General features: G+C 34.2%; 1 protein-coding gene and 1 non-coding gene across 2 annotated transcripts in view; both read right to left on the bottom strand.

Moving 5' to 3' along the window:
* Positions 1-19,597, bottom strand: part of KPNA4 (karyopherin subunit alpha 4) — a 61,999-nt gene that overhangs the window by 10,874 nt on the left and 31,528 nt on the right. The window contains exons 4-13 of the mRNA XM_070374007.1: positions 19,478-19,507; positions 19,328-19,380; positions 16,267-16,362; positions 15,661-15,746; positions 14,096-14,182; positions 12,375-12,544; positions 12,225-12,269; positions 9,443-9,574; positions 5,955-6,083; positions 2,783-2,887 (exon numbers count right to left, since the gene is read on the bottom strand). Of these exons, the coding sequence (XP_070230108.1) occupies positions 2,783-2,887; positions 5,955-6,083; positions 9,443-9,574; positions 12,225-12,269; positions 12,375-12,544; positions 14,096-14,182; positions 15,661-15,746; positions 16,267-16,362; positions 19,328-19,380; positions 19,478-19,507 (933 nt within the window). The remainder of the gene's footprint in view (positions 1-2,782; positions 2,888-5,954; positions 6,084-9,442; positions 9,575-12,224; positions 12,270-12,374; positions 12,545-14,095; positions 14,183-15,660; positions 15,747-16,266; positions 16,363-19,327; positions 19,381-19,477; positions 19,508-19,597) is intronic.
* On the bottom strand, positions 5,413-5,736 carry LOC138989531 (small Cajal body-specific RNA 7). The gene has a single exon (XR_011465822.1). It is a non-coding gene; the product is annotated as a small Cajal body-specific RNA 7 (non-coding RNA).

The raw sequence follows: 19,597 nt of genomic DNA, 5'->3' as shown, positions 1-19,597 counted from the left end.
TCTTCTAGCCTTTATGTATCCACATAATAAAAATAAGGCTTTGAACCCAATTTACCCTAAACAAATGGAGATTCTATTTTGTGAACTTTCCCAACAACAAACTGACTTGATATTGCTGTTCATAATATCAAATGAAGTCAATGATAAAATACAGGAAAATCAGTTAAAAAAAATAAGGAAGTTACAATTTTACTTTAGTCAAAGAAATGTCAAGGTGAAATAAAGTATCTTTTTAAACACATAGTTTTAAAAATAAAAATACCCATGATTAATGAGACTGATAAAGACTACTCTTATAAAGGTTACTCTCATACAAATTAAAAAATAAATTTAAAAAGTCATATATTTGATTTAATAATCTCACCTTTGAGAGTTAACCAAGAAAATTTAAAAAACCACAATGGATTAATACTGAACACTGTAAATCAACCATACTTCAAAAAAAAAAAGCTGCAGTAGGACATCTACTTTTACTTATCAGATTGAGAAAACCCAAGTATCTGTCAGTAAGACTGGTAGGAGTGTAAAACAGTACACAACCTTACTTGCAATAAATGGGCATTATATAGCAAATTTATATCTATGTCTATTTGTGGATCCAGTGATCCTAAATGTAACCTGGCATGCGGAAAAAACCTTACATAGACATTTGCTTATATTTAAAGAAGAAACAATATTAGAATAACCCAAAAATTAAGGGAAAGAGTAGGGAAGAACAGACAAAGACAGAAGTTAGACCTTTGTGTATTACCTTGAAAACAAGGTACTTATTTTTCACTTGGAAACTATAAGTGCTTTACATAACCAAAAACAAAATAAAAAAGGGAATTTTTTAGCAGTCCAATGGTTAGGTCTCCAGACTCTCATTACTGAGGGTCTGAATGAGGAACTAAGAAACCATAAGCCTCTTGGCATGCGCAAAAATAAAGAAAAATAAAACCCCAAAACTGAAGCAATTTCCCCAAATAAAAGAAAACACAGAAACAAAAAACTGTATATGAAGCTGGTGGCTTAACTACACATATAGAAATTATTTCAAGTGACATTATTTTTAAGTACATCATTGATGGAATATATCCTGAAGAAAAAAAATCCTCAAGGAAATCCCAAAAGTGGAGTAGTGATGTTATTAGCATCAATGTGGTCTTGTTATTTTGACAGATTTTATATTATATACCTCAATATATGTCAAGTAACTGTGTCTACAGAAAGATTTCCACCATAGACGAGATAAAAATACAAAATCAAATAAGTGAAAATAAAAAAGTTATCTTAGTGATATCTGATAGCTTTCTTTCATTCACAATTTGTTTTTATGAATTCTCATGTTTACAAAAATTACAATATGTATATCTTTCATTTTCTTAAAAAAAAACAAAAAAATTTACTTCCTATTTTATTCATTCAAGCCTAGATAGATATAATGACAATCTTATAGCAATGATCATCCTTAGTATCTGAACTATGACCTTTAAATACCACTTGCTACAAAAAGGAAGCAAGACACCCTGAAAATAGTTAATTCTAGGTCTAGGTCAGAAAATATACCAAAAAAAAGCGCCCAAGAATCATGTCATATCCAAAAGGTAGGAAGCTCTCAACAAATACTCGGGTGATGTTAAAAAGACAGGCACCAAACTTAAAAGAGGTTCCCACTGGTCAGGGACAACCTGAGTGTCAGAAAGAATAACTACAAAGGACTGAAACTTTTAATAAAAATAGATGTATGTAAATCTGTAATTTCCTAATGACACTGAAAACTTCGCACTAGTCTCCTTTTGAGGTTGCTAGGGAACCATGTCATTCTAAAAACTGAATGATAATAAGCAGGAATCAAACATTTATCTTGCTTTTAATATATGAAATATATTTAAGAGTAAACAGCTGATAAGGAAACGCTCTTTAATCTTCTTTACTGAAGAATCACGCCTAATACATAAAGAATGACACAATTACAAAGTCATCATTTTGCAGTTCCTAGTAAAATAAGAGATCTAGGTACTGTTCATCATGACTGCTTAAAAACCACTATGTGAAAGAATGATGAATAACATTATAATAATGGGTGGAACAGTCTGGTAACACTTGAGCTCACTTATCAATCTAAATTATCACTAAATGTAGGATAAACAGAATGTATCTCCCCATGTAAATCATTAGAGCATTAAATATTTTTCCCTAAAAACTGAACCCAATCTAGCAGTTTGTAAGAAACATGGAGGAAAAGAGGATAGAGATAACTTCTCTTTAATGAACAGATCAGTGTTCAGGAAAAAACCCGCATGCTGTGATTGTGACATTTTATTTTTTGATTGTGACATTTTAAATTGTGTCCTTCCCAAAAGTTAATGTAAGCATGTGATGACATGGCATATGACTAAATAGCACAATTACTTGCTGTTTGATCTTGGGCAGTTTATTTGTCTATACTAGAGTTTCTTCATCTGTCAAATGGGAATAATTCTTGACCTTATAGAGTTACAGCATTAAATAAGGTAATATATGTAAAGTGCATGGAACAATATTCAAGCATATATGATTTTTAATAAATTCTAAGATAATGGTAATTTTGATAAAAGAATAAGAAAAAGGGCAGTGGTTTCTAAAAAGAAATGTTTCATGTATATAAAAATTGCTTGTAAGTTTTAATATTAATACTACTTTACTGTACTACTCATGCCACTGTATCAATTCTAATTAAACAAAAAAATATATATACACACAATTAGTTATATTAAGTTCTTCTCCTCTTACACAGATACTAACAAGATGACTTTCTTACCTTATCCAAAAGGTGTATTATCATTGGTACAAGATTGGCATCAATTACTGCCTGAACCTGCTGCTGATTTCCTGCAGTGATGTTAGAGAGGAACCACACTGCTTCCTGTAGAAAAAAACTCCTTTAATATTTCTTACTGAAAAATAAAATCTGCAGCTGAAGTAGGAAAAAGCATTCACTACCATGACCAAATGATTTTTACTATGGAATGAGTTTCATAATAAAAAATTTCAGCATCTGTATTTCCCTGTCCCCTTTTCTGTATTTTTCCTTGGACAAATTGCTAATGAAATAAACTAACCTTCTAAAAACTTCTTGAAAATATTCCAAGCACTAAGACTATAAAGAAGCTTGGCTGAACAAATACTAAGAAATTGATGAACTGTAACAACCCAGCAGAGGTGATGGAATTCCAGTTGAGCTATTTCAAATCCTAAAAGATGATGCTGTGAAAGTGCTGCACTCGGTATGCCAGCAAATTTGGAAAATTCAGCAGCAGCCACAGGACTGGAAAAGGTCAGTTTTCAATATAATCCCAAAGAAAGGCAATGCCAAAGAATGCTCAAACTACCACGCAATTGCACTCATCTCACATGCTAGTAAAGTAATGCTCTAAATTCTCCAAGCCAGGCTTCAACAGTACGTGAACTGTGAACTTCCAGATGTTCAAGCTGGTTTTAGAAAAGGCAGAGGAACCAGAGATCAAATTGCCAACATCCGCCAGATCATCAAAAAAGCAAGAGAGTTCCAGAAAAAAACATCTATTTCTGCTTTATTGACTATGCCAAAGCCTTTGACTTTGTGCTGCTGCTGCTGCTAAGTCGCTTCAGTCGTGTCCAACTCTGTGCGACCCCATAGATGGCAGCCCACCAGGCTCCCCCGTCCCTGGGATTCTCCAGGCAAGAACACTGGAGTGGGTTGCCATTTCCTTCTCCAATGCATGAAAGTGAAAAGTGAAAGTGAAGTCGCTCAGTCATGTCCGACTCTTCGCGACCCCATGGACTGCAGCCCCCAGGCTCCTCTGTCCATGGGACTTTCTAGGCAAGAGTACTGGAGTGGGGTGCCATTGCCTTCTCCATTGACTGTGTGGATCAAAACAAACTGGAAAATTCTGAAAGAGATGGGAATACCAGACCACTTGACCTGCCTCCTGAGCAATCTGTATGCAGGTCAAAAAGCAACAGTTAGAACTGGACATGGAACAACAGACTGGTTCCAAATCGGGAAAGGAGTACATCAAGGCTGAATATTGTCACCCTGCTTATTTAACTTATATGCAGAGTACATCATGAGAAATGCTGGACTGGATGAAGCACAAGCTGGAATCAATATTGATGGGAGAAATATCAATAACCTCAGATACGCAGAAGATACCACCCTTAAGACAGAAAGTGAAGAAGAACTAAAGAGCCTCTTGATGAAAGTGAAAGAGGAGAGTGAAAAAGTTGGCTTAAAACTCAACGTTCAAAAAACTAAGATCATGGCATCTGGTCCCTGCACTTCATGGCAAGTAGCTGGGGAAACAGTGACAGACTTTGTTTTTTGGGGCTCTAAAATCACTGCAGGTGGTGAATGCAGCCATGAAATTAAAAGACACTTGCTCCTTAGAAGAAAAGCTATGACCAACCTAGACAGCATATTAAAAATCAGAGACATTACTTTGCTGACAAAGGTCTGTCTAGTCAAAGCTACGGTTTTTCCAGAAGTCATGTATGTATGTGAGAGTTGGACTATAAAGAAAGCTGAGCGCTGAAGAACTGATACTTTTGAACTGTGGTGTTGGAGAAGACTCTTGAGAGCCCCTTGGACTGCAAGGAGATCCAACCAGTTCATCCTAAAGGAAATCAATCCTGAATATTCATTGGAAGGACTGATGCTGAAGCTGGAACTTCAATACTCTGGCCACCTGATGCAAAGAACTGACTAATTTGAAAAGACCCTGATGCTGGATTGAAGGCAGGAGAAAAAGGGGACAACAGACGATGAGATGGATGGATGGCATCACCGACTCAATGGACATGAGTTTGAGTAGGCTCCAGGAGTTGATGATGGACAGGGAGGCCTGGCATGCTACAGTTCATGGGGTCATAAAGAGTCAGACGCGACTGAGCGACTGAACTGAACTGAATACAAACACAAATTTTATTTATTCCCTCTTCTATTCTGATCAAGAGACCTAGCCAAAATGGATGAGTATCTCAATTACTCATGATGATGAAAACACACAAAAATGAAACAACGGATTGTTTTTGTACACTTATTTGTAATATTCATTCACTGCACCACCTCTCTCAAAGATAAAACAGAATCAGATGTTCAACGGCTTTACTGATCTACCTCAATGATCTTTTTATGCTACCCTTTATACCACAATGGTGCTACTGCTACCAAGAGGATTACAAATCGCTTTTCCTCATAGAAAATAAAAGCAACTTGAAAACACAGAAAGAAATGAGACAAAAAAAAAAAAAGAAATGAGACAAAATATCTGCCTAGTGTCCTATGTAGGATATTACTATAATTTATAAACTTAATAAATCTATTAAACATATCAATTTACTAAAGGAAACATTTTCTCTCTTTTAAAAAACTAGTAAACAAATTTTACTCCTAATGTGCAGAAGGCTCTTTTGGATCAGATCACAGGATCACGTTCAGTGAACCTGTCAGAGATTTTAAGGTGCTAGGCTACTTAGGTGAGCTGCTCCTGGGCTATAATCATAGGCAATGTTGTAATCAACAACCCATGCACTTCTACAACAGCCTCAGATGCACTCCAGTATCAGCATCACCAGTCAGTGCCCCCTTTTCATAGCCTCCACAAGCACACACACATGCACACGCACATACACACACTATCAGTTAAAAAATATTAAACTTAAGATTACTTAGATATTAAAATTTTCTAATCATACAACATTTAACACCCAATTATCTCTATTTCATCATTTCCAGGAGAGCCAAGTTTGCACTGTTTGCAACTGGTTTATTGTAAAAATGGAAAATCATGTACCAGTCCATATCATAAAGAGTAAAATATCTTAGTTTCTCGTAATGTCTAAATGACAGCTTATATTAACAATAAATATTAAAGATACTCAACCATGTAATTTCATAAATGAAAATGACTTCTTCACATGCTATTTGTTAAACAGTATTTAAAAATACTTACTTTATTAATTTTCTCTTTGGGATGTGTCAGAAGTGCAGGGAAGTGTGAAAGAGCATCACAGTTTAAAACTACTTGTGTTTGCTCATCAGTTCCAGTAACAATATTGCCTACAGCTCGAAGTGCTGCTGTCTGAAACATAAAAATATTTAATAAGATGATGCTGTTCTACAGGAATCACTCATTATACACAAAGGTGTATTAGGCAGGCTATGAGAAATATCTTCATTCATTCATGGCAATCTGTATTTTTGAGCAAGTTGTGTCAGACACTGATTTAGAAACAGAGGAGTGAATAGGTCAGATACAACCTCAGTTCTTAGGGAGCCTCCATTACTGTAAGAGTAAATGGCCAATAAACAAGTAAGTATGAAGGATAACTTTAGATAATAATTATGACCATAAAGAAAATAAGATAATACAGAAGTTTTGTGTGAACATATGTTTTCAGTTTTCTTGGGCATACACCTGGGTGTGGAATTTCTGGGTCATATAATAACTGTCTAACTTTTCCAGGTACTGTCAAATTACATTCCAAAGAGGCTATACCATTTTACATTCTTACCAGTAATGTACAAGGATCATATTTTCTTTACATTCTTGCCAACACGTTACTGTCTTTTGGATTATAGCAATCCTGGTGCGTATAAAGTAGTACTTCACTATGGCTTTGATTTACATTACCTTAGTGACTAATGATGTTGAACATCTTATGTGCTTACTGACCATCTGTATGTCTTCTTTGGAAAACATTACTTTTTAAAAACCATTTAGAATTAGGTTGCCATTTTTTGTTGAGTTTTAAGAGTTTTTTTATGTATTCTAGACACAAATCCTATTTCATATATGATCTGTGAATATCCCCTTCCATTGTGTGGGTTGTCTCTTCACTTTCTTGATGGTCTCTCTAGAAGTTTTAAATTTTGGAAGTCTAATTTGGGGGGCGGGGGGGCATTTTTTCTTTGGCTTCTAACAGTGTCAAATCTAAGAAACTACTGCCTAATTCAAGGTTATGAAGATTTATGCCTTGTAAGAGGTTTATATTTCCAGATGTTTCATAATATCTGTTTTCATTTAATAATAGCTGTGATTCATTTTTGAGTTTATTTTTTAAAAATATAGTGTGAAATAGGGATCCAACTTCATTCCTTTATATATATGGATATCCAGTAGCCTCAGAACCACTTGTTGAAAAGACTGTTTTTGCTCACTGAATTTTCTTGGCACCCTTGTTGAAAATCAATTGACCACAAATATATGAGTTTCTTTCTGGACTCTTGATTCTATTTCATTGATCTGTATGTCTATCCTTATACTAGAATCACAATTTTGTTTTCTCTAGCTTTGTAGTCAGGTTTTAAGTGAGAAGTCCCCAAACTTGACTCCTTTTTCAAGACTGTTTTGGCTATTTCTGGGTCCACTGTATTTTCAATATCGATTTTAACAAGAACTGCATTTAATCTGTAGATAATTTGGGGGACCATTACCACCCTAATACTGAATCTTTCAATCCACAAACACAGGTATCTTTCTACTTATTTAGGTCTTATTTAATTTCTTTCAAAAATGTTTTGTAGTGAGCCAGTTTCTTCAACTGGAGAATGCACTGGCGACCCACTCCAGTACTCTTGCCTGGAAAATCCCGTGGATGGAGGAGCCTGGTGGGCTGCAGTCCATGGGGTCGCGAAGAGTCGAACGCGACTGAGCGACTTCACTTTCCCTTTTCACTTTCATGCATTGGAGAAGGAAATGGCAACCCACTCCAGTGTTCTTGCCTGGAGAATCCCAGGGACGGGGGAGCCTGGTGGGCTGCCGTCTATGGGGTCGCACAGAGTTGGACACGACTGACGTGACTTAGCAGCTTAGCAGCAGTTTCTTCAACAAATAAATTTAATAAGGGAAAGAATAAAGGAAGAGTAACAGAAACGTAAGGGCATGGCTACTAAATGTAATGTGCTGACCTTGTTTGAAGACCTACTGATTTGGTCAAGTTGTGGGGAAAAAAAGAGGCAAAAAGTAAAATTCAGATACTGATTGGATTTGAATGATTATTTCTAAAGTGCTCTTAACAGTACTGTGAATGTTAAAAAATAGGCTTACTTCTTACAGATGCAAGCTGTATGAAATTATACAATATCTGGGATTTGTGTCAAAGTAATCTGGAGGGGAAGTAGAAATATACAGGAAACCTACATAGTTCATTACATTATTCTTTCTACATGTCAAATTTATGGCATGAAAAATTAAAAAAGTTTTACAAAATCTGTATTAGTAATCAGGTAAGGTATAGAACATTAAATTTCTCTGAGAGCTGGCTAAAGTAAAAGTCTAAGTGCTATTTTCTCAAAGTCCAGTATTAAAAGTGAAGATGCATTCAGAAAAAAAAACAAAATGCAAACCAAAAACCTATACCAAGACATAAATACCACATTTAAGAAATGCAAACTTCATGATAAGAATTTAGTAGGAATATTTAAAATAGACTACAAATACCCCTAAATGACAAAGTATTCTATTAATCAATTATTTGTGAATTTAGCTAAGTGTTCCTTCTTTTCTTTAAAGTGCTTTAAATTTTAGAGATGGGTTTTCATTTTGATAGCATATGAAGAGCTTTTTAAAGCCCAGATTTCAAGGAAATATAGCAGATTTATTGAAACAAATTCTAAAAGTTGGGCAAGGGAAACCAATTTTTTTCTTTAAGCTTCACACACCTGATTTTATCATCTGGCCAAAGTTGATAAAGTGAATCTGGTTAACAGTTTTCCTTATGCTATTATTGTAGTTTATAGGTTCTTTGTCATTCTATGATTAAAGCACCCTATTTACCTCTGAAGGACAGGGAGATCTTGCTGCACCTCCCTTTACCACCGTTGTTTGACAGTTATTGCTTAAAACTGTGTGAACGTCTCACCTTCTCTTTATTAGCTTTTTCTAGATGCAGGTTATTTGGGATATTTCTATGGAAGGATTTTAAAATAATACAATAAAACAAAAATCAAACTGGAAGAATACAAGTTAGGAAGCCCCTAAGCAGCACATTTCAGTACAGAGCCTTTATCACAGTGCCAGTGACGCTGAGCATTAACTAAACTTGCCAGGTGCGGTGAAGAAGAGTAAAAAAGGACAGCTGTAGGGGAAAAAAAGAGTAGGAGAGTAAAAGAAGAAAAACAGGGAAAGTAGGAAACATAAAATCATCAATACTTGTTTCAGATGCTACCCAAGTTGCTTTAAGAACTGCCCTGCTCTACGTTAGAGATCAGTAATTTACAAAGAAGTCAACTTGGCTTTTTTTTCTGAAGGAAAAGGGATATTCTTGTAGTAATTATACCTCATTGTCTCCTTCTTTAAAATGGGGATATAATAATTCACTCTTTTCCATCACAGATATATTATTATTAGACTAAAAAATACTTTAAACTATTGATATTATCCATATTCGAATGTCATGTTTAAAGCAGATAGTAGCATGTTATTAATATAAAACTCACCTGCACTTTAACTTCCTGGTGGCTGAGAAGAGGAACCAAATGAGGGACTATTCCAGAGTCTATTACCATCTGTATCTGTTCGTTGCCAGCATCAGTAAGGTAAGAGAGGGCCCAGACTGTATCTACCAATATCTAATGAATAAAAACAATTAAAATAATCCTTGAATATTTTCTCATTTCAAAAAATGTTAACCATATGGACTAACCTCTGATTGTTCTACCATCTTCTTTCTTGTTTGCTCTCACTTAAAATCACTGGAATGTTAGCCTTCTCTATTATACTAAGCACCGTCAACTATGAATGTCTGTATCAAGTATGTTCATGTTCCAGTCATAGTTAGGATATTTAGGTTAATTATGATCCCAATCACTGATAGCCACTCCTCAATCACAAAAATACAAATATACTATGTAGCACATAAAATACGAGAAAAAGACATTCTCTTTCCCAATGCTCAGATGGAGGGATAATAGGCCCAAGGACATTGTGATAAATGTATACAGTTGGAAAGAGTATATGTATCCAACATTATATGTATATGTATCCACCTTAAAAATATCTGGGGTAGGTGAATATACTCAAGGTGTTCTCACATCAGTACCACGTTGGCTGGTCTAAAGCCAACACTCCAGTATTAGGGTTATAGTACTTTCATCTTTTCCAACCAGTTTGCTTTACTTTGTAAAACCAGAGGCAATTTCCCAGAAGTCTCCCACAGCTACAGATAAAGACATTAAAAGTAACCACAGTCAGCCTATGAGATCTATAATCAAAAAACATGTTCTAGTTTAAAAAAACAAAACAATGAACCAACCAACCAAACTATAATTTACATCAGCTGCCAAAACTACTTTTTTAAAAAAGCTCATGTAATTAACTTATTATGATTATATTTCAAAGTACAAAAGGCCACTGTGTTTCATCTTTGTATGTTAAGTCCTAATTAGAAGTTATGGCAAAACAAAGTATGAAAAACAACTGTTAAGCTGCTAAATAATGCAATTATTGACAAAGATACAGTAATAAATAATTATGTTTGAAACTTTACTTTCAAAGCCTTTCTAGAATATGAACTCTATGAACCTTTACATTCTAAATCAATGGTATATTTATAACATCCAAGAAGCCCCCAGAAGAAAACAGCACTTTGTCATTTTTCCTTTCAGAAATTCAAGAAAGAACTATGGATATTTTTTAATGTAAAAAGAAGACATTGAATGAAAAAATTCACACACATAAGGAAGTATCAAAACAAGTGAGACAACTAAATTTCAACTTACAAAAGTAACTTCATATGCACTTTTTGTGTCAGCAAAGTTAAGTCTATGGCTAAGTTTACTAATTACAACTCTCGTGTAATTTCAATATTTCACTTATGGTTTGTGGAAACAGTTTCGTTATTTTAGTTATTTTTACTTCTTTGATGGCCTGATTTAAGAACTTGCTCCTAAGTGTTAACCAAAGAAGATTTTAATTTTAGTAAACATTATTATTTAGCAAACAATATTACTAATGCTAGTAAAAAAAGAACAATGCGAACTGGTTTAGGAAATTCAAGATAACATCAAGAGTAAGAAAAATGGAGTTACAATCTCAAATGGATTGGGGTAAACAAGTGGAAAGAACACAATACAGCTCTGAAAATAAGGTCAACCAAGATATCTGGTTTTTCCAGTAGACTTACAAACTTTGAGATTAATCTTTCTTGGAAATCTTTTAAAATAAAATATGAAAAATTTGACTATAAGAAGCCAAAACCAAAATTTGCTTACGTGTGTTTTCTGTTTGCTTTTAAAGAGCTTAGACTATTTGGAGCTATTAAAAATATCTTTAGAGCAAAGATCATGTTCCTTTATGAATGTCAAACACATGATATAATTCTAACTTAACGTAGTATAATTTGAAGTTTAAGTTGTTCCATATCTTTAGAGAGATCTTGGTAAAAAGGTATTACTACCTAAGAAACTGAAGAAATGAAGCAGTTTGTCACACACTGATCATACCAAACTGTGTTTTTAAAAACTACACGTTTCTGATGGTTGCTATGCATTTTGTTCATGTGATTTCCTTTTACCCATAACATTTCTAGCTCCTCTAACACAGGAAGGCTAGACTGACTTTATAAGCAGTTAGATCTGTTTCCTACTCATTCATTCTTCCTGAGTTGCTTTTTCCATTGCTGTGTTAGAAAGAATGAGTAGGATATATTTATTATGTTTAAAATCTAGTTTGCACTGATTTTTTTTCCCCTGTTGTTTGGATACTCAAGAATTATCTTTATACCAAGTGAGGCCATTAGCAAAGTCACTATAAATGAATTAACAGAGTAATAATGAAATTAAAGAGCAACTGACGTTTATGGTCTGGTGTAAGAATGGTACATGAATGCAAATGCATGCATAAAGGCACACACACTTTTTTTACCTTTCAAAAAATAATACCACTAGGCGTATGTGTTCTCTCACGGGCCAGCTGTCAGAATGAGCTTCCATAAAAAGATTATGAACAGTCAAAGCTATAATCTTAGTGAGAGCTTACTAACTGGCAACTTTAACAACTTCTAACGTCAGTTTTCGCAAAAAAATATACATAATATATGCACACACATTACTGCCCAGACCAAAATAAAAGGCTTGATTTCACTTGAAATTTACATTTTGTGATATGGGTAAACACAGAGTAAATACAAAAATACCAAACTATGTATAACAGCTCTTGAACTAGGGTGAAGCCTTAAATATATATACACATAAAAATATATGATGGAAAGCATTTACTCACATTTACGTCTGTGTGGTGAATTAAAACACAAAGAGCTGGAAGAATCTAAAGAGGGAGAAATATATAGATTTTAAAATATACATAGATAAAAATATACACATAATAATATCTACTTTAGTTTTTTAAAAAAATACAAAAAACACTTGTTACCTCCTGAATGGTTTCCATTGGGGGTGGTGGGTCTTTGTGGCGACATAGGTTGACCATAACCCAAGTAACATTTCTTAAGAATGTTATAGGAATAGATGGACTTATGAAGGAAAGTAAAGGTTTCACAACTCCAAGACTTATGACATAATCTCTACACTGTGGCCCATCACCTGTAGGAAGGAAGATTTATTAATACAATAAGTAATTCAGAAAACATAAAGCACTGGGCTCAATATGCTGCTTATTGTACTTGAACCATATATTTTGATATATGCAGCAGTTTTAGACAATAATAACCTAGCTCACATTTTAGGTCTTTGAGCCAAGAGATGTAACATAAGGTACTAAGACTTCCTTTGCACATTATTCATGTATTCAGGTTTATATGCTGCTCACCTATAAAATGTTTTTATGGCATCTAAATGCCAGAAGCCTAAATAAGGTTTTCAAGTACTTTGTGAACAGAGAATTGTTGCTTTTTGTCTTCTCTCTCAATGGTACTCTAAAAAACCTTCATGTTATAAAAAGAAATATGGGAATACCATTACAGAGAAAAATATCTAGAATTTATACTGATGACCTGAACGTCAAAGCACAGAGAGTATATTAACTTTATATATTTAAACTATGTAAACTATGTCTACAGCATTTGAAGATAAAATATTTGTTCTTTTTGTATCCATTTATTATATAATGTCACTAGAATTAAAAACCAGAGATCAAGATGTGGTATTAAAAGTTATAAATCTAAAATTTGATATAAAGTAAGGGACTCTGGATATACAAACGATAGCATTCCTAACAGCAATATATTGTATGCCGAGAACAGTTCATAGGGAAACCTGCCCATTTGAAAACTCACAACTGTGGGGCACTAACCATACTTCACCTTCCATCTTGGCCCCCAAAAGGGTAATAAAGAAGAGCTTTATCAGAGCAAGGCTGATTACTTCCATGCCAAAAAAAAAATCTGTGGCAAAAATAACTTTTAATATAATGGTACACAATACAGTTCAGACCCCAGATTTTTTCCATTCTCCAGCTTTTTGAATTTTTGAGTTTGCGTAAACTTAATGTTGTAGTTAAAAAACAAATTCCTGAAATACTGGAGCTGTCTTTAATTATTCTTCTTGCAATTATTTATCAGAGAAAACCAGAAAGGTATGGTAATCACGGTGGTCAACATTTAACAAGGCTGTCTATATGACAGTCATATAGACACCTGTATGATGATGACTTCATGATAATAGTGGACAACATTACTATATTTTACTGTACTAAAATCTATAAGAGATATAAAAATTTTCAACTTAAGATTCCTCTCAGAACTGCTATTGTAGAGAAAAAGTTTGGTTTAAGTTTTACCACCTCCTTTTTTCTTAATATTTCCTAGGACAGTTAAGAGAGTTGAGGAATAAAATGGACCTCACTGTAATGAAGGAGGATGAGGAAAATACCTAAATCATACACATATTTTGTAATTATTCAAATAACTAAGAGCTGACTATATACAAAGAGATATAATGGCATAAGCAACAAAATGTTCCTTCTGTTTACTATGTGTTTACACTTAAACAGCTGTAATTTCTGTAAAATAGTTCATAAACACTAGAACTGAAAACGGCAAGCTGCTTTTCCTTTTCAACTCCTAGTAGGCATTTGTACTACACAGTACATGATCACAACAACTGCTGGACTAGAATTATGAGTTTTAGACAAACCTATGATATTTCCCAGGGCCCACACTGCTTGCTCACAGACATTCTGATGAGGTGAATGGAGAAGCCTCAGGAAAAGTGGCACAGCATCTGAAGGAAGAAAACACATGCTATCATTTAAGTCTGAAGATATTATTATATATCAATTAGATTTTTAAAAAATTAAAAAAAAAAAAAAGTTGTCAATACTGTAAACTGAAAACTGAACTTCTTTGCTGAAATTCCAAAAGAAATGAGTCTATCAAAAAAATATACATATAGAAAATAAATTCTCATTAAATGATTTTCATTAGAATAACAGTAGTACAAAATTTCTGAGGAGCAGACAAAACTGTCACCATCAAAATGACAGCTTCAACATATAGACAAATATCAAATTAAGTGGATAAAACTTTATTCATAATTAAACCTGGATTTAAATTAAAAAAATTCCTTATAGAGTATTATCTTCAAATTTGAAGAAAAACTCTCCAATAATTAAAATAACTTTTGAATATAGAAATGTAAAATAGTATATCACATGGGTCTTTAACCTGGCCACATGAGACATTTTGAATCAGAAAATGCTTCTGTTACTTAACAACAAGGAAATACAGAGGGACATTTAACAGAAGAATACTGCACTGAATACATGATTCTTCCATTTCTTTTCCTTCTGATATTGTTTTGAAAAATGCTACTTTTAAGTACATAGAGATCAGTCAGGTATACTTAGGTGTGTGTTAGTCATTCAGTTGTGTCTGACTCTGTGTGACCCTATGAACTGTAGCCTGCCAGGCTCCTCTGTTCATAGAATTCTCCAGGCAAGAATACTGGAGTGGGTTGCCATTTCCTTTTCCAAGGGATCTTCCCAACCCAGGGATCGAACCTGCGTCTCCTGCATTGGCAGGTGGATTCTTTACCACTGAGCCACCTGGGAAGCCCTTAGACAAGAATACTGCTTATATATTTCAAGGGGATTTTCAAAGTACCTTCTTAAACTTATGAATTTCTTTGTTTAGTGTGTGCTAAGTCACTTCATTCGTGTCCAGCTATCTGCAACCCTACTGACCATAGCCCATCAGGCTCCTCTGTCCATTGAGTTCTCCGGCCAAGAATATTGGAGTGGGTTGTCATTCCCTTCTCCAGGGGATCTTCCCAACCCAGGGATCAAACCTGTGTCTCTACTGTTTCCTGCATTGGTAGGTGGGTTCTTTACCACTAGCAACACCTGGGAAGCAGAATGAAATAATACTCATGGACATCTCAAGTTACAATAACATAACTCAGTGATTATTTCCTACCTACATTTGTTGGAACATAAACAACCAATCCTATAATAACAATGAAAAAAAAATTCAAGCCATTCTCTCAAAGGGCTACTTTATAAAATAGAACATGTCACTCACTGGGATAAGATGATCAAAGTAACATACTTAAGTTGGCTTATTTCAACTGCCTTATGTGTTACTGAATTCAAAGTAATTATTTTATAATTTAATAGCTCTATTCTTTCAGAAAAAGCACTAAGTGTTTTAAATAACATGTTTTTGGAAAATTACAATTTTGTTTCTTAATAACCAACTTACTAGACTGAACTACTGCTTGAGTTTGTTCAGAGGTTCCAGATGCAATGTTTGTCAAAGCCCATGCCGCTTCAAACTGTAAAGAAGGACTACAAAAAAAAAAAACAAATTGTTTTAAACAGCAGGCATTTCTACATTGGCCCAAAATATCTACCAACCACTCCTCCCTTCCAGCATTTTAAAAGTATTAAATATTTTGATGTAAAAGATCTATATACCCAGTATTTTTTAACTTCCAATGACCATTTAAAATATCTCTTTGTTATAAAAAGCATATAACCCTCTCAAGGTGTCCTTATTTTTATTAAGAACTCTTTATTAAGATACCTGCACATTACTAACTAAACAGCTTTCTCAAGTAATTATCTGGATAAACTAGATCTTACTAATTTTCAAAGCTTAAAGGCTAACTAAATTCACTTGCAAGTTCCCGTTTGATCTTTATCTTCTCTTAGGGTAAACATATCTTATATTGTTTTTCACGTTGGCTTTTCAACTCCATCTTATACCCCTTTTTTTTTTTTCGTTGAAGATCTAATTAACTACCAAGAAAATGTTGTCTTCTGCAAAGGACACACCGTAAATTATTTCTTAAAAGAATGTACTTACTTGTCATCTCTTTCAAGACAATGGACTAAAATAGGCAATATTCCAGATTTTATTAAGTCATCAATTGGTGGGTTTCGATCACTGGACAAAAGCTTCCTATAAGAGATATACATACTCCTTATGAAACTTAATGAAACATAATTAAATTCAAATTAATGTTTGATTACAATAACCTGAATATGTGCCACACTCTTCTTGAAAGTTACTTTTAAAATTTATATAATGCAATTTTCTCTATTATAAAAAGATTTATAAATTCACAGAAATTATTACTAATTAGGAAAGATGGTAGACATGAATCATTAGACATGGTTCTAACAACCATAAAGACATGAACACTTTACCACTTCTTTTAAGTTAGGACAAAAGTGTGTAGGATGCTGGTACAAGTTTATAGCTGATACCAGTTTCCAATTCTTTATCCTACTCTATACACTAAATTAAAGACCATAAAAGCTCAACCATTCTCAACAACTAAAGGAAATGTTATTCCATATATAAACCAAGTGATAGCTGCTAATTTACTATCTTATCAATGTAAACTCCTTGACTGAGCTTTGTAACATTCCACAAACTGACTCCATTTTATTTGTCTAACTAATTCTCTGTAATTCAAGGATCAGTTGTCCGTCCCAACATTTCAATCTAATTTGCAGGCCCTTTAAATCCTATTTCCCACACTCTGAACGCTCTCTTTTCTGTCTAGTGAAACTCTATCTATATAACCTGTGTGTGTATGCTTAGTTGCTCAGTTGTGTCTGACTCTTTACAACCCCATGGACTGTAGGCCACCAGGCTCCTCTTGTCCATGGGGAGAGCTCCAGGCAAGAATACTGGAGTGGGTTGCCGTGCCCTCCTTCAGGGGATCTTTCCAGCCCAGGTCTCCTGCACTGCAGGCAGATTCTTGACTGTCTGAGCTGCTCTCTCTAAATTCCAAGAATATTTACATGGCATACAGCCATACTTACTGTTGAGCATCACTATTTTTTATATAGTTTTGCCTTCCCAATTAGCTTCTAAACTTCCTACAGAGCAACAATTATTCCACATGCTTCCTCACAGTATTTTCCATAATATATGGCACAATTCTTTACACAAAATAGGATATAAGCCAGTCTTTAACCCAGTCTTTGTTAATCAAGGTTTCAAATTTGATAAAAGAAAACTTTTTTACTACTTCACTGAAGACATTCTTAAAGAGAAATGATGTTTTTTCTTTGATTGCAAAATGGTATATACCATATATACAATGTATCATTAGTTTGGTGACACTGTTTTGGTTTGTGCTAAGGTGCCAGTAATTTACCCAGCCAATTTTGCAACATCAATGTGAATGCTAACACAATTTTTAAAATGGCAAATAAAGTCTTATTCTTTTTTAGAATTATTGTGAAAATAAAAGCCCCTAAAGTTATCTCAGGATCTCCTAGGGATCCACACACTGTATTTTCAGATACCCTGCCTTAGGACTTTCATTATCTTGCAGAACTCATGTTGAGAAGAGCTGCTCCAATATTTTAATTAACACTGACAATGGTGAGCATAATGTATTAATTTCTTAATCATTCTTCCTATAACATTAATTTGCTGAGATATGAAGATTTCTGTGACTTTCTTCCTATATTAACAAAGACCTTTCTAATAAGTTCTTTAACCTGTAGAGGACAACACTGTAATCTTCTAATTTCCTTATCGGTTCTAGGCCATATACAGTGAATATACAAAAGTAGCAAAGTCTAATAAACATAAAAGGGACTCAAAAGCACTGGATAAGATATTATATGAAGATGTGAAGTCTTTTTCCACTTTAACATTTTATAACAAGTTAATTTCTTGCTTAAGTGTCTCTTTCCTACTGATAATTAGAACATAGGGTATTATTCTTACATATATAAAAAAACAAAGAAACCACTATATTGTACTATGATACAACCATGTCTTCCCCAAGCTATTTATTAATACAAATGTCTCAGTAGTTAAGTTTCTCTGGCTTTTCCTTTGAAATATGAGTGCACAGGTTTTACAACAGAAATATGTAAAATGCTAAGTAGGAGTTTCTGTAGTCCTAAATCTTAACATCTTGCAGCCTGTACATGCTGTTTAGTTTAGTTCAGTTCAGTCGCTCAGTCGTGTCCGACTTTTTGAGACCCTATGAATTGCAGCACGCCAGGCCTCCCTGTCCACCACCAACTCCTGGAGTTCACTCAAACTCATGTCCATTGAGTTGGTGATGCCATCCAGCCATCTCATCCTCTGTCGTCCCCTTCTCCTCCTGCCCCCAATCCCTCCCAGCATCAGAGTCTTTTCCAATGAGTCAACTCTTCACATGAGGTGGCCAAAGTATTGGAGTTTCAGCTTTCACATCGGTCCTTCCAAAGAAATCCCAGGGCTGATCTCCTTCAGAATGGACTGGTTGGATCTCCTTGCAGTCCAAGGGACTTTCAAGAGTCTTCTCCAACACCACAGTTCAAAAGCATCAATTCTTCAGCATTCAGCTTTCTTCACAGTCCAACTTTCACCCCCATACATGACCACTGGAAAAACCATAGCCTCGACTAGAAAGACCTTTGTTGGCAAAGTAACGTCTCTGCTTTTCAATATGCTCTCTAGGTTGGTTATAACTTTCCAAGGAGTAAGCGTCTTTTAAAGCTTTAATTCAACTTATCGTTTGATCAATATGAAAATTGTGAGAAGAATCAGCTACCCGAGCAGGAGCTGAAGAATCTGACTTTTAATAAAATTAAACCTATTATTCATTAAAGAATGAAAAGTTTTACAATGTTTTTCTATTAGTCTATAGCAATAACATGTCAAATCAACCTTTCTCCAGTGTTTGCACATTTTAAATGTACATTAAAGTTTCTGGTTCTTAGTGAATTAGACATTTGCTAATTTTAATATTCTAAATTAGAGAATAATCTTAGAGAATAATTTTTAAAATAAATTCATTAGGTCTATGACTATTTTTTATTGTTTGTCATCAAAGTTAATAAGAAACAGGACTACTATATAGTAAAAACCCAAACCTAAGTTACAAACATTAAATATGTCCTTAACTTACCTAGCAGCTTGAACTGCACTTAATTGAATTCCTTGGTTATCACTTGAAGCATTCTATAAAAAACCAAACAATTTTTGATGCAGATACACAATAATTAGTTGACAAGTACAAGAAATATGAATGAGGGTGGGGGAGGGGAAATCAACTTACTTGAACTATAGCTTCTAGAGAGGTATTTTGCTAGGAAAAAGTTAGAGAAAATTAAGTTAAAAATTCACCTTGTAATTCTGTATTTATGTAAAAATCACAGAATTTTTAAATTACCAGAAT

This window comes from Bos mutus, chromosome 1 (assembly GCF_027580195.1).
Source record: "Bos mutus isolate GX-2022 chromosome 1, NWIPB_WYAK_1.1, whole genome shotgun sequence".
In the NCBI taxonomy this organism is placed as follows: domain Eukaryota; kingdom Metazoa; phylum Chordata; class Mammalia; order Artiodactyla; family Bovidae; genus Bos; species Bos mutus.
The sequence above is the reverse complement of the archived record's forward strand: the minus strand, read 5'-3'. Positions and strand labels throughout refer to the sequence as shown.